This window comes from Phyllobates terribilis, unplaced genomic scaffold (genome assembly GCF_046119375.1).
Source record: "Phyllobates terribilis strain yellow unplaced genomic scaffold, ASM4611937v1 Scaffold_4__5_contigs__length_816908805, whole genome shotgun sequence".
Lineage (NCBI taxonomy): Eukaryota > Metazoa > Chordata > Amphibia > Anura > Dendrobatidae > Phyllobates > Phyllobates terribilis.
This window is the reverse complement of record NW_027362764.1, coordinates 671,176,474-671,199,717: the sequence shown is the minus strand read 5'-3', so window position 1 is coordinate 671,199,717 and position 23,244 is coordinate 671,176,474. Positions and strand designations below refer to the sequence as shown.

Sequence of the window (23,244 nt, the reverse complement as noted above, 5' to 3'; positions counted from 1 at the left end):
TTTTAATGTAACTTTATTCTTTCATGAGTCTTTTGCAAGTTTATGACCACTTATAAAATGTGTTCAAAGTGCTGCCCATTGTGTTGGATTGTCAATGCAACCCTCTTCTCCCACTCTTGACACACTGATAGCAACACTGCAGAAGAAATGCTAGCACAGGCTTCCAGTATCCGTTGTTTCAGATGCTGCACATCTCGTATCTGTATATCACCAACCATTTCCATTTAATTTAGGTGTATCCATATAAATGGCCCACCCTGTGTATATACACATTTTGGGGTCATTTAGAAATTTCATTATTTTTGAAAGAAAAGCTCATTTTTTTTCAATGAAGCTAACATTAAATGAATCAGAAATACACTCCATACATTGTTAATGTGGTAAATGACTATTCTAGCTGCAAACGTCTTGTTTTTATTGCAATGTCTACATAGGTGTGTAGAGGCCCATTTGCAACAATCACCACTCAAGTGTTTTAATGGTACATTGTGTTTGCTAACTGTGTAAGAAGGCTAATGGATGTTTAGAAAACCCTAAAAAACCCTTGCACAAGTATGTTAGTCCAGCTGAAAACGGTTTGGCTGATTTGAGAAGCTATAAAATTGACCTTCCTTTGAGCTAGTTGAGAATCTGGAGCATTACATTTGTTTGTTCCATGAAACTCTCAAAATGGCCATAAAAAGAGAACTTTCATGTGAAACTCGACAGTCTATTCTTGTTCTTAGAAATGAAGGCTATTCCATGCGAGAAATTGCCAAGAAACTGAAGATTTCCTACAACGGTGTGTACTAATCCCTTCAGAGGAGAGCACAAACAGGCTCTAACCAGAGTAGAAAGAGAAATTGGAGGCCCCACTGCACAACTGAGCAACAAGACAAGTACATTAGAGTCTCTAGTTTGAGAAATCGACGCCTCACAGCTCCTCAACTGGCGGCTTCATTAAATAGTACACGCAAAATGCTAGTATCAACGTCTACAGTGAAGAGGCGACTCCGGGATGATGGCCTTCGGGGCAAAGTGGCAAAGACAAAGCCATATCTGAGACTGGCTAATAAAAGGAAAAGATTAATATGGGCAAAAGAACACAGACATTGGACAGAGGAAGATTGGAAAAAAGTTTTATGGACAGACGAATCAAAGTTTGAGGTGTTTGGATCACACAGAAGCACATTTGTGAGACGCAGAACAACTGAAAAGATGCTGGAAGAGTGCCTAACGCCATCTGTCAAGCATGGTGGAAGTAGTGTGATGGTCTGGGGTTGCTTTGGTGCTGGTAAAATGGGAGATTTGTACAAGGTAAATGGGATTTTGAGTAAGGAAGGCTATCACTCCATTTGCAACGCCATGCCGTACCCTGTGGACAGGGCTTAATTGGAGCCTATTTCATCCTACAACCGGACAATTACCCAAAGCACACCTCCAAATTATGCATGAACTATTTAGGGAAGAAGCAGGCAGCTGGTATTCTATCTGTAATGGAGTGGCCAGCGCAGTCACCAGATCTCAACCCCATTGAGCTGTTGTGAGAGCAGCTTGACCGTATGGTACGCAAAAAGTGCCCATCAAGCCAATCCAACTTGTGGGAGGGGCTTCAGGAAGCATGGGGTGAAATGTCTCAAGATTACCTCAGCAAATTAACAGCTAGAATACCAAAGGTCTGCAATGCTGGAATTGCTGCAAAGGGAGCATTCTTTGACGAAAGCAAAGTTTGAAGGAGAAAATGATTCTTTCAAATAATAATCATTATTTCTAACCTTGTCAATGTCTGGACTATATTTTCTATTCATTTTGCAACTCATGTGATAAATAAAAGTTTGAGTTTTCATGGAAAACACAAAATTGTCTGGGTGACCCCAAACTTTTGAACGGTAGTGTGTATATATATATATATATATATATATATATATATATATGTGTGTATTGAAGAATATTTCCTTGTAAAACTATGTGAATATGACAGAGAATTTCTGTATGTAAAAGCTCTTGTTAAAATTGCATTGCAATCGGATCGCATTCGCATGTCAATTGGATGTTAATCGGATGCTAGGTGAGAAAAATCACATTGTACTCACATGACACTTGCATGACACGCGTCTGACTTTTTGGTCCCGATATTGGACCGTTTTTATTTTACGGTGGGTATGAGCCCTTAATCTTATTTTTTTTGTTCCTACACCTCTCCATTCCTGAGATATGGAATATAAATGTAGTCTTGGTAGCCAAGTGGGTGTGACCCTCAACTCTTCTCTGTGGCTGTCTTCATGAGGACCACACCCAGCTGGCACAAAATACTAGATATATATACAAGTAAGGCTCCCTTCACACATCCATATAATACCAATACCAGAAAAAACGGTACCGGTGTCATCATTGTTTTGGATCAGTGTGCCATCAGAGTGTCATCTGTTTTTTTACCGCTATGGCTTAAGAAAAATCAATTCCAAAAGCTTCTCCTATACTTTGCAATGTTAATATGTACAGCAAATGGATGACACACGTATGCCATCCATGTGCTGTACGTGTTTTACCCAGACCATAGACTTGTATTGGCCCTTGTCATCTATGCTGCTGGTAAAAAACAAACATGTTTCCATTTGGTGTGCAGCACATAGATTATAATGGGTTCATGTACCACCAGTGAAAAATATGGATGCCACACGTGCTGCAAACACGGATATGTGAAAAAAAAAATTATAATTTACGACAAGTGTCAAGTCCTCCTCTTTAAATGATTTTGGAAGTGCAAACAAATCATTACCCATATAGTTTACAGCCAGGATTATATGAATATTTACTGAGAACATCTGAGAACATTCATAAATAAAATTTGGATTTATGGTGCCATATTATGAAGCGTAGAGATGGCTTTTATAACTATTAGAGAATGTTACATTTTGACAGACTTGAGTGCATTTCTTTACACATTTACCGGTAAATAGTTGACTTTGGTCACCAGTGAGATTGACCCCGGTAACCTATGGACACCTAACAAAGATGTTCCTGCACTCGTTGCTGTATTTTAAACAGTTTAATGTGTGATAAGATTTTATGAACATCATTTATTGAACAAGCAGCATCACTTCAGAAGTGGATACTTCACTGTCCATACACAAGTATTAGCAAAGACTAGAGTCAAGATGCTGAAAATGGAGACTTCTTCACTGCAAATGAAGGTAAAGGAAGACGATGGAAAAGTTTGTCTGAAGAGGCGTTTGGGCTATTTCGACAGTGTGTGCTTCCTTGTTGGTAGCATCATAGGTGCTGGAATATTCGTTTCTCCTAAAGGGGTCTTGGAGTACGCCCAGCTCAATGTTGGGGTGGCATTATGCATATGGGCTGCCTGTGGTGTGTTGTGTGTAATGTGCTCCCTCTGTTATGCAGAGCTTGGCTCAGCCTTGCCATTTTCTGGAGGTGAATACTACCATGTGAAGCGAGGACTCGGATCTCTGCCGGCCTTCATTACTATCTGGACATTAATATTGTTTATCAGACCGGCATCCAATGCAGCAAGGGCCCTGACCTTCGCAGAATATATCAGCCGGCCATTCTACGCTGGTTGCCCACCACCTGACGTACTCAAAAAAATGCTAGCTATTGGAATTCTGTGGATTTTATGCATTATAAATTCAAAAAGTATCAAGATGGCTACCTGGGTGCAGAATATATTCACAGTGCTTAAAATGATGTCTTTGACTCTCATCATTGTATATGGAATGATTGAGCTTGGAAATAACACTAAGGCTTCGGAAGCATTTACAGATGCATTTAATTCGGAAGTCCCAAACGCAGCCCAGACTGCAGAGTCTTTCTATCAAGGTCTGTATGCGTATGGAGGATGGAACTATCTCAACTACATGGCCGGTATGTATATTTTCCTATTGGTTCAAGAAATATTGGAAAAATAGAATTAGTTTGTATCAGTCATTTGCAAACTTTTACCCCCAGAGGAAAAACTGATAAAATTTTGTACTAATGGAGAACCTCATCAATCATACTATCTATTTGGAGCAAAACAGAAGCCACCTATTGTATTTACTGACTGATCCTATCATTTATATATCAGAGTTTAATAATAGGATAAATATTCAAGGCAGGGGTGGACACTGACAGCAATAGCCCATGTTCAGAAAGTGTGTCAAGACCCACCCTCCATAATGCCCCACCCATGTATACACTCACATATTAACATGAAAACTCCCATTAGGGACACATATGAGCGAACGTGCTCAGTTAAGGGGTTAATAGAGCACATGCTTGGGTGCTTACTGAGTATCTTCGGCGTGCTTGAGATCTATGTTCGATTCGCCGCTGCTGCATGTCTTGCGGCTGTTAGATGCCTGTTTGTTAGGCAATCCTTAAACATATTTTTCAAGTACGCCAAAGATACTCGGTAAGCACTCGAGTGTGCTTAGTTAACCCCTTAATCGAGCACGTTCGCTCATCACTAATATCAACACATTATATACACATTTACATGGTATATACATGCACCTATAAGGTAGGCAGATACAGTGGATAGGGAAAGTATTCAGACCCCTTTAAATTTTTCACTCTTTGTTTCATTGCAGCCATTTGGTAAATTCTAAAAAGTTCATTTTTTTTCTCATTAAAGTACACTCTGCACCCCATCTTGACTGAAAAAAACCCAGAAATGTACAAATTTTTGCAAATGTATTAAAAAAGAAAAACTGAAATATCACATGGTCATAAGTATTCAGACCCTTTGCTCAGACACTCATATTTAAGTCACATGCTTTCCATTTCCTTGTCATCCTCCTTGAGATGGTTCTACTTCATTTGAGTCCAGCTGTGTTTAATTAAACTGATAGGACTTGATTTGGAAAGGCACACACCTGTCTATATAAGACCTCACGGCTCACAGTGCATGTCAAACCAAATGAGAATCATGAGCTCAAAGAAACTGCGAAAGGAGCTCAGAGACAGAATTGTGGCAAGGCACAGATCTGTCCAAGGTTACAAAAGAATTTCTACATCACTCAAGGTTCCTTAGAGCACAGTGGCCTCCATAATCCTTAAATGGAAGAAGTTTGAGACCACCAGAAATCTTCCTAGATCTAGCCGTCCAGCCAAAGTGAGCAATCGTGAGAGAAGAGCCTTGGTGAGAGAGGTAAAGAAGAACCCCAAGATCACTGTGGCTGAGCTCCAGAGATGAAGTAGGGAGATGGGAGAAAGTTCCACAAAGTCAACTATCACTGCAGCCCTTCACCAGTCGGGCCTTTATGTCGGAGTGGCCCGATGGAAGCCTTTCCTCAGTGCAAGACATATGAAAACAAGCCCGCATAGAGTTTGCTCAAAAACACATGAAGGACTCCTAGACTATGAGAAATAAGGTTCTCTGGTTTGATGAGACGAAGATTGAATGTTTTGGTGATAATTCTGTGTGGAGAAAGCCAGGCACTGCTCATCACCTGCCCAATACAATTCCAACAGTGAAACATGGTGATGGCAGCGACATGCTATGGGGTGTTTTTCAGCTGCAAGACAGGACGACTGGTTGCAATTGAAGGAAACATGAATGCGGCCAAGTACAGAGATATCCTGGATGAAAACCTCTTCCAGAGTGCTCTGGATCTCAGACTTGGCTGAAGGTTCACCTTCCAACGGGACAATTACCCTACGCATACAGCTAAAATAACAAAGGAGTGGCTTCAAAACAACTCTGTGACCATTCTTGACTGGCCCAGCTAGAGCCCTGACCTAAACACTATTGAACATCTCTGGAGAGACCTGAAAATGGCTGTCCACCAACGTTCACCATCCAACCTGACGGAACTGGAGAGGATCTGCAAGGAAGAATGGCAGAGGATCCCCAAACCCAGGTGTGAAAAAACTTGTTGCATGATTCCCAAGAAGACTCATGGCAGTACTAGCTCAAAACGGTGCTTCTACTCAATACTGAGCAAAGGGTCTGAATACTTATGACCATGTGATATTTCAGTTGTTTTTTTTTAATACATTTGCAAAAATTTCTACATTTCTGTTTTTTTTCAGTCAAGATGGGGTGCAGAGTGTACTTTAATGAGAAAAAAAATTAACTTTTTAGAATTTACAAAATGGCTGCAATGAAACAAAGAGTGAAACATTTAAAGGGGTATGAATACTTTCCGTACCCACTGTACATATGACACTTGCGAGGTACACTTTACAAATATATACACATTACATACATGGCATATTTTCCTGTATTAATAGGATAGAACTCCAAAAACGTATCCCTCTGCTCGGTCCTTCCCTGGTTCACGGAGTCGATTGAGCCACCGTGCGACCTTGGTCAGTCCAAGTTGATACCCAGTTACGCCCCTCTGGTCCCTCCTTGTACCACAGCACAGAAGTTCCACCACCCGGATCCGTAACAACGGGTCTACGGGCTCCTTCCCTATTCCTAAAGTTAGGGGATCCCTAACTATCTCTGCTTCCTGGTTTACTTTTAATGGTGAAGACCCTAGGGCCACGTTCCTTACTGAGCTCCTAAAGCAGCCCTTATCTGTCCTCTCACCCACCATGGGAAGTGGGGAGTAGTTGTGTATAAGAATACACAAACCAAACTAAAAAGCGAAGATGTACAGGGATAAATGAAAATACCAATCATACAAATATGCACTCAGAAAAAACAGAGTAGAATACCAGGAAGTAAAGGGAAGGAAAAACCAAATAGGAGAGGATGAGGATATGCACACAGACAAATCACCAAGCAACAGTCTTTAGAGCAACACTCCAAAAGCCTCCTCAAACAACCACCACCTCCAACTCCAGATCCAGGCAGTAAAAGACTGAGACAAGTATATATAGCAGAGGGGAGTGGCCAACACTGAACAGCTGAGTCCATCAAAGCAGGAAAGCTCAGAAGCTCTCAACTGAACAGATTAGTCCCTGCACTGCTAGCAGAAACCTGCACTGTTTAATATGATGGTGAAGTGCTTCTTATCAGTGCAAGAGTACGTGAAATCAGACACCACAGTCTTCTGGCCCCTCTCTGTCACGGTAAACCCATGACAATGGTGCTCTCACATTACACAGCAAAAAAACGGTGACAGATTCCATTTACATGGAAACCAAATTTTAATTTTTTTTCTTAATACACTGCCATTAGTCCCATAAGCTCCTGGAAGAAAATAATTTCTTGCTTGAACAACCTGAGAGTGAACATATACATATAGATAATATGTGTATAATCATGACAATATTCATTGTATCTATGAACATTCATATATCAGATTAACATGTATTGGTGTTATTGATTGTAGAAATATATAATGAAGTGTAAAGTTGGCTTTTGCCATGGGAGGATATTTCATTGCTGCGACCTGCGCAATTGCACAGGGGCCCAAAACAGGTGTAATTGTGCATTATGATGAGACTGCAATGGGCCGATATATTGTGATTGCAAAGGGGCCTCTTCTGTCTGAGTCCGCTCCTGGCTTATTCATTATAGCTATTAGAGAATGTTACATTTTAACAGACTGAGGTACATTTCTTTACACATTTACTGGTAATTAATTGACTTTTGTCACCAGAAAGAGTGACCCGGTAACCTATGGACACCTAACAAAAATGCTACTGAATTCATTGCTATATGTTAAAAAAGTTTAATAGGTGAAGAAATTATATAAATCCAAAGGAAGGTAAAAGAAGACAATGGAAAAGTTTGTCTGAAAAGGCGTTTGAACTTTTTTGACAGTGTGTGTTACCTAGTTGGTAGCATCATAGGTGCTGGAATATTCATTTCTCCTAAAGGGGTCTTGGAATACGCCCAGCTCAATGTTGGGGTGGTATTATGCATATGGGCTGCCTGTGGTGTGTTGTGTGTAATGTGCTCCCTTTGTTATGCAAAGCTAGGCTCAGCCATGCCATTTGCTGGAGGTAAATACTAGTGTTGAGCCACCTCCGTAGTGTTCGAGTTCGGTTCGATTCGTCGAACACCCGTGTGTTCGCCGAACTGTTCATCGAACTGTTCGTCGAACACCTTCGAACACCGTTAAAACCAATGGCAGGCAAACAAAAACACATAGAAACACATAGAAAACACCTTCAAAGGTGTCCAAAAGCTGACAAACTGCTCAGAAGATACAACTAACACATGGAAAAGTGACAAGTACATATAGTCATGCGAAAAGAAAAGAGGTGGAGGAGTAAAAGGAGGGGGAGACACAGATATAGGCATGTCATGCCCTTCTAAAATCCAAAAAGTGAGAAGCCGACACGTTCAGTCCGCTCCTGCCCTTGCCACCTCCGTGTCGCCGGGTTTGTGCCAGAGCCGCGGTGAACCCTGACGGCCCGCCTCCCTCTCCCAATACTGGTGCCTGTCCGCTGGTGGGTCGAGCGAGCCCCCCTGTGGTGGAGGCAGCTCTAAACTTTTTAATTTAAATTGTCTCTCTAATTTGAATGAATACACTTTAAATCCATTTACAAGGATCTATTGGAGGGCAAGTCTCATGCCAGCAGCCGCGTAATTCCAGCTCCAGTAGCGTCCACTAAAGCTGCTGCAGTTAAAAAGCTTTTATAAGGATCGAGCTCGGCTGTCCACCGCAAGGCATACTACTCCCAGTCCCAGCCCCTATGCCTTGGGGTGCCTCCTGATGCTCTTCACTGAGTATCCCGTGGTCCCGAAGCATTTCCTTTGAAAAAATTAAGTGTCCAAACTACAGGTGGTGTAGCTTGCTTAACAGCCGGGATAATCCGCTGACTAGCAGACACTGCTACTAGGCACAAAGTATTTCCTGGGCTAGATGCAGTTAAAAATTTGTAATTAGATACTCTCGTTGGATGCTGAGAAAGCATTCCATAGAGTCTCCTGGCACGCCATATATGATTCTCTTAAAAAGCTTGGGGTAGGGGTCTAGGGGACCCTTTTATAGCCAAAATCACGGTCCTGTATCACAATACGTCACCTAGGCTGAAGATAAATGGAACTGTAGCACCCTGAGGGCTCGGTTGCTACAGAGGTATTGCACCTCACCCAGAGGTGTGATATCTCACTCTCAGGTAAGGATGGAGTGTGGATCAGGACCTGACACCTGCATGCATTACACCACATTGCCGTGGGGCAGGGCGACCAATATGCCTCTGAGATGGGCGCGACAGTCCCTGTCCCTGTCTGGAGTGGGGGGAGGGAACACTGAGGAAGGGGAACCCTGTAGTGCAGGAGCAGGGAGGAAGCAGTTCCTGGGTGCATTGAGAAGGGAGTATAAAAGGTGGGCACCATCTTAGTTCAGTGCAGAGAAGTCTGAGCAGAAGTGGCAGGGAGCAGGGGCTCTGCATGAGCTCTGCTCCGGAGGCGGGCCTAGTAACAGAGGCCCAGGCCTGGAAGAGGGAGAAGGAAGGAAGAGGAGCGGAGAAGGCTCCAGGAACAAGGAATGAAGGGATCCCAGGGGGGCGGACGGGTGAGTCGCCACCGCACGCCCGAATCCACCTGCGTGGAGGGGTCAGGCCAAAGGGGGAGACCGGTTCCCGAAACTAGTGGAGGCAGGAAACGACCCTCAGCTAGAAACCGGAGGCTGTGACATTTTATGTGGCGCAGCCCCTCGCTACACCCGCTAGGAAGGCACCACATAGGGTCAGGGAAACTGGCGCCAAATTTACCAAGAGGAGGCCCGAGGCAGCCGGACAGAAGGGTTGGTAAGAAAGGCCAGACAAAGGACACACAAAGGGGGTCCTGTGAAGCGCTCCAAAATTATCTGGGAGTTGTCTGAGCCCCTCACCTGGTGAGCACAGTACGACGTGGGCAGCCGTTACCTGCAGACGTGGTCTGGATAATAAGAACTGTGAGTAAAGGCCCTGGACTGCATCACTGACTCCGTTTCGTTACTGCTGCTGCCCTGCACCATCACCCCCATCCTCCGCATACACTGCCCTGAGGCTATACTCCTCCCGTGGGGAGTTATGCTACGCTCTGCTGCACCCACAACACCAGCCTCAGCGGTCTGCCCTCCAGCGGCGGTTCACTCTGACCGCAATCCACGGGTGGCGTAGTCGGACATTTAAACATCAAAACTACATAAATAGTTCCGCCACTGGTTTGACCACCCTGAGCCACGGAACCGGGTCTCCGCCACGAAGACTACAACCACCAGCATCCACCAAAAAGGGTCCGTCTCCGGGTGTCCCAAGGCCCACGGGGTGCATCAGAACATTTTCATCACCTTTCACAATCACCAATGGGAAAAGGCAGGGATGTCCTCTGTCCCCTCTCTTATACATCCTAGTGACGGAGCACCTGCTCTCATCAATTCGCCATAACCCCAATATTAGGTGGATTGAGGTGGGAGGCACCGAGTACAAGTGCTCTCTATTTGCTGATGATGTCCTAGTATATATCACTCAATCACATATATCCATCCATGCTGTTATGGCTGAAATAGATCACTTTGTTACATGGTCAAATTGTAAAATCAATGCAGCGAAGTCTGAGGCCCTCGATGTCTCCCTCCACAAATCAATATAGGATTCCATCCAGTCCAACTTTCCCTTTGCCTGGCCCTCACAGGGTATCAAATACTTAGGAATTCCTATTCATAGTGACCTCTCCCATCTATGTTATCTTAATTTTGGGCCCTTTATTGAACAACTCCATACAGACCACGGTTGGCAAGTTAGAACTGTAAGATTCACTACGTGAACCACTGGTGTTTTGTGGAAAAGCACATGTACACTGTGTTCCAAATTATTATGCAAAAAGTGTTTAGGAGTGATAAGGGAAGAATTTGTTTGTTTGTCAGTTAAACTCATTGATGGTGATGTGTGTCAGGGCTCTTTATATCACTGTAAGCAATTACAGACACCTGTGCTAATTAGTTTGGCAGGTGTGTCCAATGAAAGGCAAGACTACTTAAGAAGGCTGTCTCTTATTATTAAGCAGCCTACATTTTCTGCCAAAATGGGAAAGAAAAAGGATGTGTCGGCTGCTGAGAAGCAACAAATTGTGGAGTGTTTAGGTCAAGGCATGACTACAATCAACATTGTGCGATGATCAGGATGAAGTGTCTTGGCAATCAAGAAGTATGTAGCTGATTCACAGTACACACGTGTGCGTGCTGATAAGGGCAAATTGAGGACTCTTTCCTACAGGCAATTACGTCAGGTTAAAAGAGCAGCGGCAAAAAAGCCTTGTCATAGCAGCAGACAAGTTTTTGAAGCTGCTGGTGCCTCCAACGTCCCCCGAACAACAAGATGCAGGGTCCTTCAGAGGTTGGCAGCTGTGCATACGCCATCCTGTCGACCTCCTCTATCCACTTCACACAAGCAGAAATGGCTCCAGTGGGCCAAACATTACATGAAGACTGATTTTAAAACTGTTTTGTTCACGGATGAGTGCCGTGCAGCGCTCGATGGTCCAGATGGATGTAGTGGAGGATGGCTGGTTGATAGACACTAGTGTTGAGCCACCCCCGTAGTGTTCGAGTTCGGTTCGGTTCGTCGAACACCCGTGTGTTCGCCGAGCTGTTCGTCGAACTGTTCGTCGAACACCTTCGAACACCGTTAAAACCAATGGCAGGCAAACAAAAACACATAGAAACACATAGAAAACACCTTCAAAGGTGTCCAAAAGCTGACAAACTGCTCAGAAGACATAACTAACACATGGAAAAGTGACAAGTACATATAGTCATGCGAAAATAAAAGAGGTGGAGGAGTAAAAGGAGGGGGAGACACAGATATAGGCATGTCATGCCCTTCTAAAATCCAAAAAGTGAGAAGCCGACACGGCCAGTCCGCTCCTGCCCGTGCCACCTCCGTGTCGCCGGGTTTGTGCCAGAGCCGCGGTGAACCCTGACGGCCAGCCCCCGTCTCCCAATACTGGTGCCTGTCCGCTGGTGGGTCGAGCGAGCCCCCCTGTGGTGGAGGCAGCTCTAAGCTTTTTAATTTAAATTGTCTCTCTAATTTGAATGAATACACTTTAAATCCATTTACAAGGATCTATTGGAGGGCAAGTCTCATGCCAGCAGCTGCGGTAATTCCAGCTCCAGTAGCGTCCACTAAAGCTGCTGCAGTTAAAAAGCTTTTATAAGGATCGAGCTCGGCTGTCCACCGCAAGGCATACTACTCCCAGTCCCAGCCCCTATGCCTTGGGGTGCCTCCTGATGCTCTTCACTAAGTATCCCATGGTCCCGAAGCATTTCCTTTGAAAAAATTAAGTGTCTAAACTTCAGGTGGTGCAGCTTGCTTAACAGCCGGGATAATCCGCTCACTAGCAGACACTGCTACTAGGCACAAAGTATTTCCTGGGCTAGATGCAGTTAAAAATTTCTAATTAGATACTCTCGTTGGATGCTGAGAAAGCATTCCATAGAGTCTCCTGGCACGCCATATATGATTCTCTTAAAAAGCTTGGGGTAGGGGTCTAGGCGACCCTTTTATAGCCAAAATCACGGCCCTGTATCGCAATACGTCACCTAGGCTGAAGATAAATGGAACTGTAGCACCCTGAGGGCTCGGTTGCTACAGACGTATTGCACCTCACCCAGAGGTGTGATATCTCACTCTCAGGTAAGGATGGAGTGTGGATCAGGACCCGACACCTGCATGCATTACACCACATTGCCGTGGGGCAGGGCGACCAATATGCCCCTGAGATGGGCACGACAGTCCCTGTCCCTGGCTGGAGTGGGGGGAGGGAACACTGAGGAAGGGTAACCCTGTAGTGCAGGAGCAGGGAGGAAGCAGTTCCTGGGTGCATTGAGAAGGGAGTATAAAAGGTGGGCACCATCTTAGTTCAGTGCAGAGAAGTCTGAGCAGAAGTGGCAGGGAGCAGGGGCTCTGCATGAGCTCTGCTCCGGAGGCGGGCCTAGTAACAGAGGCCCAGGCCTGGAAGAGGGAGAAGGAAGGAAGAGGAGCGGAGAAGGCTCCAGTAACGAGGAATGAAGGGATCCCAGGGGTGCGGAAGGGCGAGTCGCCACCGCACGCCCGAATCCACCTGCGTGGAGGGGTCAGGCCAAAGGGGGAGACCGGTCCCCGAACTAGTGAAGGCAGGAAACGACCCTCAGCTAGAAACCGGAGGCTCTGACATTTTATGTGGCGCAGCCCCTCGCTACACCCGCTAGGAAGGCACCACATAGGGTCAGGGAAACTGGCGCCAAGTTTACCAAGAGGAGGCCCGAGGCAGCCGGACAGAAGTGTTGGTAAGAAAGGCCAGACAAAGGACACACAAAGGGGGTCCTGTGAAGTGCTCCAAAGTTATCTGGGAGTTGTCTGAGCCCCTCACCTGGTGAGCACAGTACGACGTGGGCAGCCGTTACCTGCAGACGTGGTCTGGATAATAAGAACTGTGAGTAAAGGCCCTGAACTGCATCACTGACTCCGTGTCGTTACTGCTGCTGCCCTGCACCATCACCCCCATCCTCCGCATACACTGCCTTGAGGCTATACTCCTCCCGTGGGGAGTTATGCTACGCTCTGCTGCACCCACAACACCAGCCTCAGTTCTCTGCCCTGTAGCGGCGGTTCACTCTGACCGCAATCCACGGGTGGCGTAGTCGGACATTTAAACATGAAAACCACATAAATAGTTCCGCCACTGGTTTGACCGCCCTGAGCCACGGAACCGGGTTGCTGCCACGAAGACTACAAACACCAGCATCCACCAAAAAGGGTCCGGCTCCGGGTGTCCCAAGGCCCAGGGGGTGCGTCAGAACATTTTCATCACCTTTCACAATCACCAATGGGACAAGGCAGTGATGTCCTCTGTCCCCTCTCTTATACATCCTAGTGACGGAGCACCTGCTCTCATCAATTCGCCATAACCCCAATATTAGGTGGATTGAGGTGGGAGGCACCGAGTACAAGTGCTCTCTATTTGCTGATGATGTCCTAGTATATATCACTCAATCACATATATTCATCCATGCTGTTATGGCTGAAATAGATCACTTTGTTACATGGTAAAATTTTAAAATCAATGCAGCGAAGTCTGAGGCCCTCGATGTCTCCCTCCCCAAATCCATATAGGATTCCATCCAGTCCAACTTTCCCTTTGCCTGGCCCTCACAGGGTATCAAATACTTAGGAATTCCTATTCATAGAGACCTCTCCCATCTATGTTATCTTAATTTTGGGCCCTTTATTGAACAACTCCATACAGACCACGGTTGGCAAGTTAGAACTGTAAGATTCACTACGTGAACCACTGGTGTTTTGTGGAAAAGCACATGTACACTGCGTTCCAAATTATTATACAAAAAGTGTTTAGGAGTGATAAGGGAAGAATTTGCTTGTTTGTCAGTTAAACTCATTGATGGTGATGTGTGTCAGGGCTCTTTATATCACTGTAAGCAATTGCAGACACCTGTGCTAATTAGTTTGGCAGGTGTGTCCAATGAAAGGCAAGACTACTTAAGAAGGCTCTCTCCCATTATTAAGCAGCCTACATTTTCTGCCAAAATGGGAAAGAAAAAGGATGTGTCGGCTGCTGAGAAGCAACAAATTGTGGAGTGTTCAGGTCAAGGCATGACTACAATCAACATTGTGCGATGATCAGGATGAAGTGTCTTGGCTATCAAGAAGTATGTAGCTGATTCACAGTACACACGTGTGCGTGCTGATAAGGGCAAATTGAGGACTCTTTCCTACAGGCAATTACGTCAGGTTGAAAGAGCAGCGGCAAAAAAGCCTTGTCATAGCAGCAGACAAGTTTTTGAAGCTGCTTGTGCCTCCAACGTCCCCCGAACAACAAGATGCAGGGTCCTTCAGAGGTTTGCAGCTGTGCATGCGCCATCCTGTCGACCTCCTCTATCCACTTCACACAAGCAGAAACGGCTCCAGTGGGCCAAATATTACATGAAGACTGATTTCAAAACTGTTTTGTTCACGGATGAGTGCCGTGCAGCGCTCGATGGTCCAGATGGATGGAGTGGAGGATGGCTGGTTGATGGACACCCCACGCAAACACGGCTACAGCGCCAACAAGGAGGAGGTGGAGTAATGTTTTGGCTGGAATCATGGGGAGAGAGATTGTCGGCCCCTTTAGGATCCCTGAAGGCGCTAAAGATGAATTCCATAATGTATGTGGATTTTCTCAAACAGCACTTCCTGCCATGGTTCAAGAAGAAGAACCGTGTATTTCACAGCAAGATCATTTTTCTGCATGATAATGCACCATCTCATGCTGCACATAAAACATCTGCATCTCTGGCTGATATGGGCATAAAAGGGGACAAACTTATGGTGTGACCCCCATGCTCCCCTGACCTCTACCCCATTCAGAACCTTTGGAGCATCATTAAAAGGAGTGTCTATGATGGCGGGAGGCAGTTCACATCTAAGCAACAGCTCTGGGAGGGTATTCTGTCCTCATGCAAAACAATTGAAGCAGAAACCATCCAAAACCTGACAAATTCAATGGACGAGAGAGTTCAGAAGCTCCTTTCGAACAAGGGGTCCTATGTGAAAATGTAACATCACCTAGAATAAAGTTTTGAGTTGAAAACTGTTTGATTTCAGTTTCTAACAACCTGCTAATGCTTATAATTTCAAAAATGACCATTTTTTTGGTCTTTATTAAAATGAAAAGGTTGATCGAAAAGTTTGGGGGATCTAAGAGTGTGACAACCCAGTAGTCATGATTACTTCGAATTCTGACAATATGAGGGTCATGCTGCAGGTAGTGCAGCAAGAAGGCACTTATGTGCCTTGCGCATCTCGGAGCCCCAAAATTATTTTCCGGGCTAGATGCAGCTAAAAATTATTTTTCATTTTAAATCTGGTGAAGCTTTAGTATAGATGGCCTAATAGGATCAGTGCTGCACACTGCTACAAAGCCCAAATTATTTTCCAGTCAAGATACAGATAAACATGATTAGTAATTTGAAAGCTTAAAACGGTTGGTAGGGTGATTTTAACCAATCATCAAGCTTTTACTCTCCCCAGGATGACACAGGGGTAGAAAAGTCGTTTTGGATCCATGATTTGTTCATCTTTATAAACGTGAGTCTGTCTACATTATCAGTGGAGAGCCGCGTGCGCTTATCTGTCAGCACACCACCAGCAGCGCTGAACACACGTTCAGACAGAACGCTGGCTGCGGGGCATGACAAGATCTCCAAGGCGTAAGTGGCTAGCTCCGGCCATTTATCCAGATTGGAAGCCCAAAAAGAGCAAGGGTCCAGTGACACAGTCGTGGCTTCAATGTTTACTTGGAGATACTCCTGTACCATCGTCTCTAGGCGTTGACTATGTGTCAGACTTCTTGTCTCCTGTGGCCTTGCAAAGGATGGGCTAAAAAAGTGGTGAAATGATTCCGCAAAATTGATGTTACCAGCAGATACTGTGGTTCTGTTACGGTTTGAGTGCTGAACACTTGACGGTCCCATGGTTGGCAAGTTGGAACTGTGAGATTCACTACGTGCACCACTGGTATTTTGTGGAAAAGCACATGTAAGATTCTGCAACAGTCTCTGCTGATACTCCTGCATGCGTGCATCCCTTTCTATGGCAGGAATAATTTCTGCAAATTTACTTTTGTACCGGGGATCTAACAGTGTGGCAACCAAGTAGTCAGGATTATTTCTAATTCTCACAATTCGAGGGTCATGTTGCAGGTAGTGCAGCAAGAAGGCACTCATGTGTGTTGCGCATCCAGGAGCACCAAGTCCCTGTTGTGTTGGTGGCGAGGTAACAATCATGCTTCCTTCCTCTGTCCTCTCCCCCCAACCTCGCACAACAGAAATGTGATCAAGGTCTCCCTCATCTTATGAGTCTTCCATCAGTTCGTCCTCCACTTCTTCCTGGGCTCCTGCACCTTCCTCACTAGTTTGGCTGCTACCATGCGCCCTGGTAAAACCATCTCCCCCACCCTCACATGCCTGCCGCCTTGGTGCTGCCGACCGTCTGGACCTTGCAGATGTTAGCCCTTCCGCATACAACTCCTCCTCCTCTACTTCCTCCACCTCCTCTTGTGCCACCACCTGACTCCGAATTCTGTTTAACATGTGCTCCAGCATGTAAATCACCGGAATAGTCATGCTGATAATGGCATCGTCAGCACTAAACATCTTCGTCGCCATTTCAAAACTGTGCAGAAGGGTGCATAGGTCCCTGATCTGAGACCACTCCTCCAGCGTGATTTGCCCCACCTCTGAATCTCGTTGGCCCAGGCTATACGTCAGAACGTATTGCACCAGGGCTTGTCGGTGCTGCCACAGTCCCTGCAACATGTGCAGAGTTGAATTCCACCGGGTAGGCACATCGCATTTTAGCCGGTGAAGTGGCAGGCCCAACGACTTCTGTAGAGATGTAAGTCGCTGAGCTGCGGGATGCTAACGGCGGAAGTGAGCACACAGCGACCGTGCCCTCTGCAGAAGGCCATCTAGTCTGGGATAGTGGGCTAAAAATTGCTGGACAACCAGGTTCAACACGTGAGCCATACAAGGCACGTGTGTGACATTGCCCCGGCGAAGGGCCGCACCCAGGTTTGCAGCATTGTCGCACACGGCCTTCCCTGGTTTCAGGTCCAGTGGAGACAACCATTCATGAAATTGGTTCTCCGGAGCTGACCACAACTCCTCAGCTGTGTGACTCACATTTCCCAGACATTTCAAAGTAAAAACCGCCTGATGATGTTGAGCCCTACTGCCAGCATAGTAAGGAGGTGTGCAGGATCCCTTCTGCGCAGTTAGAAAGCTTGTGGCATGACCAGACAGGCTTTGGGTGCAGGTGGAAGACCGAGAGGAGGTTGAGGAGGCAGAAGCAGTGGAGGAACTTTGACATAAAGAGGATTGACGCACAACTCGTGGGGACGGCAAGACTTGGACAGCAGCCCCTTGTCCTGCTGTCACCATAGTTACCCAGTGCCCAGTCAGCGACATGTAACGCCCCTGTCCATGCCTACTCGTCCAAGTGTCTGTGGTGAAATGCACCCTGTCACACACAGAGTTTCTCAAAGAAGCGGTGATGTTGTGTGCGACATGCTGGTGGAGCGCAGGCACACCTTTCTTTGAGAAGTAGTGCCGACTGGGCATCTGGTACTGGGGCACTGCGACGGACATAAGGTCTCGAAAATCCTCTGTGTCCACCAGGCGGAAAGGCAGCATTTCTGTAGCCAAGAGCTTGCAGATGGTGAAATTCAACCTCTTAGCTTTCTCATGGCTAGGAGGAAATGGTCTTTTACTTGTCCACATCTGAGGGACCGAGGGCTGGCTATTGTGCTTAGACGAGGTTGATAAGGGTGTCCCCGGCAAACTGCCGGTCTGTGAGGAAGATGCAGGTGGACATGTTAGGTTGCCTTGATCCAAAGGTGGTGCTATCGATGTCGGACAGCGCTCAACACCAGCTGGTGTTACCACCTCCAAAGAAAATGATGACCTGCCAATCACGCTGGCTGTTGCGGGTAAAGAGGTGGCAGGTCTGCGCCCCAAAACAGGTGTGACTGCTGTCCCCCCAGTCACAGAGGATGAAGAGGCCGCGGATGCACAAGATATGGCAGACGGTGATTGGCCCGGCCGGCTAGGCCGCATTGTAGCACACTGAGCTTCCCACTGCAACTTATGCTTCATGTCCATGTGCCGGTTCATGCATGAAGTACTCAAACTATGTATTTTTTGGCCTCTACTTAGCTTTTGCTGACAAATGTTACAGATAACACGAGTTGGGTCATCTTTATCGATCTGAAAAAATGCCCAGGCTATGCAAGGCTTAGCACCCATGCGACCTGAAGAGCCACCACGACTTGTGGTGAGAGGCAGAGTTGTGTTTGAGGATGCAGTTGTTGACGTGCTTCCAGTACTACGTCTCTGTCCAGGAAGGCGCAACCTGACCTCGTCGTCACTAGCATCTTCCTCCACCTCCTCTGCTGACCTCATCTCTTGGCTGACTGTGGGTTGACAGTAAGTGGGATCTCCGACCTCATCATCATCACCCTGTGCGTTATCACACCCGCCGTCCTCAGAGCCAACCTGTTCCTGCCCTGACAAAAAACTAAAGTGTTCGCTCCAATCAGGTATTTGAGTCTTATCATCGTCTTCCTCATTGTCTCCACCAACAGGAGTTACAGTTTGGGAATGAGGGTCTACATTATGGTCAGAACCTTCTGCGTCTGGTCCTGGATCCGACTCATAAAGATTCTGGGCATCAGTGCAGATCATTTCCTCGTCTGGATTCACAGAAGCGCTGGAGTCGACCTCTGATTCCCAGGCTATAGTATGAGTAAACAGCTCTGCAGACTCAACCATCTGTTCTACCTCATACTCAGACGGGCAGCTGGAGATTTGGGAGCTGTGAGGAAGCAAGTGCGATTTGGGTGACACCTTTGAGGACTGGAGTATTTGTGATGTTGAAGTTGATGTGGAGGAGAGCCCACTTAAAGGAGCACTTGATATCCGTTGAAGCACCTGCTGTTTTTGTGCCTCATCTGGAATTTGTAGCGATTGGCGTGGCCGTAAGAAAGGGATCTTATCACATTGTCCGCTAAAAGAAGTAGACATTTTAGTTTGGCTGGAAGATGGTCTTTCTTCTGCAGATGTTACTGTTGCTTTAACACCTACCCCACGGACACAACCTTTTTTCCCCTTCCCAACACGCCTATTCCCCTTTCCACCAGCAGCAGGTCTTTTTCCACTCATTTTGGTGGTTAACTAATTCACAACTCTGGAGTTGTTTGCACAAAAAAACAATGGATGGTAACCGAGCAGAGCTGAGTGGCCAAACTGTGGTATTAGGCCAAAACTATTGGCTGGGTTAGATGCAGAAAAAAATTATTTTGAATTTGCAACCTGATGGAGGTCAGTATAGATGGACTAATACAAATAGTCCCACACACTGCTAGAAGCCCAAATATTTTTTCAGAGGTACTGTAGATGCAGATAAAAATTATTTTTAATTTGCAACCTGATGGAGGTCAGTATAGATGGAATAATAGACCAAGTCCCACACACTGCTAGAAGCCCAAATATTTTTTCAGAGCTAGATGCAGAAAAAAATTATTTTTAATTTGCAACCTGATGGAGGTCAGTATAGATGGACTAATAGACCAAGTCCCACACACCGCTAGAAGCCCAACTATTTTTTCAGAGCTAGATGCAGAAAAAAATTATATTCAATTTGCAACCTGCTGGAGGTCAGTATAGAAGGACTAATAGAACAAGTCCCACACACTGCTAGAAGCCCAAATATTTTTTCAGAGCTAAATGAAGAAAAAAATTATTTTTAATTTGCAACCTGAGGGAGGTCAGTATAGATGGACTAATAGACCAAGTCCCACACACTGCTAGAAGCCCAAATATTTTTTCAGAGCTAGATGCAGAAAAAAATTATTTTTAATTTGCAACCTGATGGAGGTCAGTATAGATGGACTAATAGACCAAGTCCCACACACCGCTAGAAGCCCAAATATTTTTTCAGAGCTAGATGCAGAAAAAAATTATTTTTAATTTGAAACCTGATGGAGGTCAGTATAGATGGACTAATAGACCAAGTCCCACACACTGCTAGAAGCCCAAATATTTTTTCAGAGCTAGATGCAGAAAAAAATTATTTCTAATTTGCAACCTGATCGAGGTCAGTATAGATGGACTAATAGACCAAGTCCCACACACCGCTAGAAGCCCAAATATTTTTTCAGAGCTAGATGCAGAAAAAAATTATTTTTAATTTGCAACCTGATGGAGGTCAGTATAGATGGACTAATAGACCAAGTCCCACACACTGCTAGAAGCCCAAATATTTTTTCAGAGCTAGATGCAGAAAAAAATTATTTTTAATTTGCAACCTGATGGAGGTCAGTATAGATGGACTAATAGACCAAGTCCCACACACCGCTAGAAGCCCAACTATTTTTTCAGAGCTAGATGCAGAAAAAAATTATATTCAATTTGCAACCTGCTGGAGGTCAGTATAGAAGGACTAATAGAACAAGTCCCACACACTGCTAGAAGCCCAAATATTTTTTCAGAGCTAGATGCAGAAAAAATTATTTTTAATTTGCAACCTGATGGAGGTCAGTATAGATGGACTAATAGGCCAAGTCCCACACACCGCTAGAAGCCCAACTATTTTTTCAGAGCTAGATGCAGAAAAAAATTATATTCAATTTGCAACCTGCTGGAGGTCAGTATAGAAGGACTAATAGAACAAGTCCCACACACTGCTAGAAGCCCAAATATTTTTTCAGAGCTAAATGAAGAAAAAAATTATTTTTAATTTGCAACCTGATGGAGGTCAGTATAGATGGACTAATAGACCAAGTCCCACACACTGCTAGAAGCCCAAATATTTTTTCAGAGCTAGATGCAGAAAAAAATTATTTTTAATTTGCAACCTGATGGAGGTCAGTATAGATGGACTAATAGACCAAGTCCCACACACCGCTAGAAGCCCAAATATTTTTTCAGAGCTAGATGCAGAAAAAAATTATTTTTAATTTGCAACCTGATGGAGGTCAGTATAGATGGACTAATAGACCAAGTCCAACACACTGCTAGAAGCCCAAATATTTTTTCAGAGCTAGATGCAGAAAAAAATTATTTTTAATTTGCAACCTGATGGAGGTCAGTATAGATGGACTAATAGACCAAGTCCCACACACCGCTAGAAGCCCAAATATTTTTTCAGAGCTAGATGCAGAAAAAAATTATATTCAGTTTGCAACCTGATGGAGGTCAGTATAGATGGACTAATAGAATGATGCTATGCCCAAAAGATTTTACTTCACTAGGTGCAGTAAAAAAATTGGTATTCTATACACAGGTGTTATATCTTGCAAGACAGATAGGCTACTCCACTGACTAACACACTCTGCAATAGGCCAAAAAGGATTAGCTTTGCTAGATTCAGCCAAATGCTGTGAAAAAAACTTGCACAGCACTGGCACAGACCTGCCTGGCAAAAACTGATAGGAACTCATGTAACCTAGTCCTGAAAAGGACTCCAATTACAATTAGTCTTTACTCCCACAACCTATCTATTTAAGAGCACAGACCTCCCTGATAAAAGTCGTAGGAAATGCTGTAACCTAGTCCTTTTACAGGACTGCAATCACAACTATTCCCTACTCCCAAGCTATCTGTATATTTGTGCGAAAATTGGCTTGAAATTAACAAGGTATAGCGCACACAGCAACAGCGGTGCCGTCTAACACGCAGCTGCAGCAGTGAGAAAATGGTGGCGACGGGGAAAATGGCTTGGTCTTATAGGGCAAGGACATGTGACATACACTGCCAATGACACATGCCCTTGCTTGTGTGAAAAAAAGCACTTCACTCCGTGTGTGCGCTACTGATAGGCTGACAGATTGCACCTCCCCACTGCAAATGCGGGAAAGAGAAAAAAAAATGGAGATCTTCATTGTTCCTGCAGAGATCCATCCCCTGCCCCTCCCCCCACCCCGCTGTACACTCAAATTGCGTATTAACATTAATTTTCATCATTACTGAGAAAAAATCCAGTTATGATTTTGGTGCACGAACAGTTATCGAACATAACCTCGAACAGCCGAATTTTTCTCAAATTGTTCGTGTTCGCCGAACGGCTCGAACACCGCCCAAAACAGCTCGAATTTGAGATTGGCGAACAGTTCGAGTAGAACAACGCTCATCTCTAATAGACACCCCACGCAAACACGGCTACAGGGCCAACAAGGAGGAGGTGGAGTAATGTTTTCGGCTGGAATCATGGGGAGAGAGATTGTCGGCCCCTTTAGGATCCCTGAAGGCGCTAAAGATGAACTCCATAATGTATGTGGATTTTCTCAAACAGCACTTCCTGCCATGGTTCAAGAAGAAGAACCGTGTATTTCACAGCAAGATCATTTTTTTGCATGATAATGCACCATCTCATGCTGCACATAAAACATCTGCATCTCTGGCTGATATGGGCATAAAAGGGGACAAACTTATGGTGTGACCCTCATGCTCCCCTGACCTCTACCCCATTCAGAACCTCTGGAGCATCATCAAAAGGAGTGTCTATGATGGCGGGAGGCAGTTCACATCTAAGCAACAGCTCTGGGAGGGTATTCTGTCCTCATGCAAAACAATTGAAGCAGAAACCATCCAAAACCTGACAAATTCAATGGACGAGAGAGTTCAGAAGCTCCTTTCGAACAAGGGGTCCTATGTGAAAATGTAACATCACCTAGAATAAAGTTTTGAGTTGAAAACTGTTTGATTTCAGTTTCTAATAACCTGCTAATGCTTATAATTTCAAAAATGACCATTTTTTTGGTCTTTATTAAAATGAAAAGGTTGATCGAAAAGTTTGGGGGATCTAAGAGTGTGGCAACCCAGTAGTCATGATTACTTC

General features: G+C 45.1%; 2 protein-coding genes across 3 annotated transcripts in view; both read left to right on the top strand.

The window, feature by feature from the left end:
- The window catches only part of LOC141265868 (b(0,+)-type amino acid transporter 1-like), a 108,770-nt gene that overhangs the window by 19,708 nt on the left and 65,818 nt on the right, over window positions 1-23,244 (top strand). The gene's annotated exons all lie outside the window — the stretch shown is intronic.
- LOC141264125 (solute carrier family 7 member 13-like) overlaps window positions 3,068-23,244 on the top strand; it is a 39,348-nt gene continuing 19,171 nt past the window's right edge. Inside the window, exon 1 of the mRNA XM_073676437.1 lies at window positions 3,068-3,861. Coding sequence (XP_073532538.1) covers window positions 3,138-3,861 — 724 coding nt within the window. The 5' untranslated portion in view covers window positions 3,068-3,137. The remainder of the gene's footprint in view (window positions 3,862-23,244) is intronic.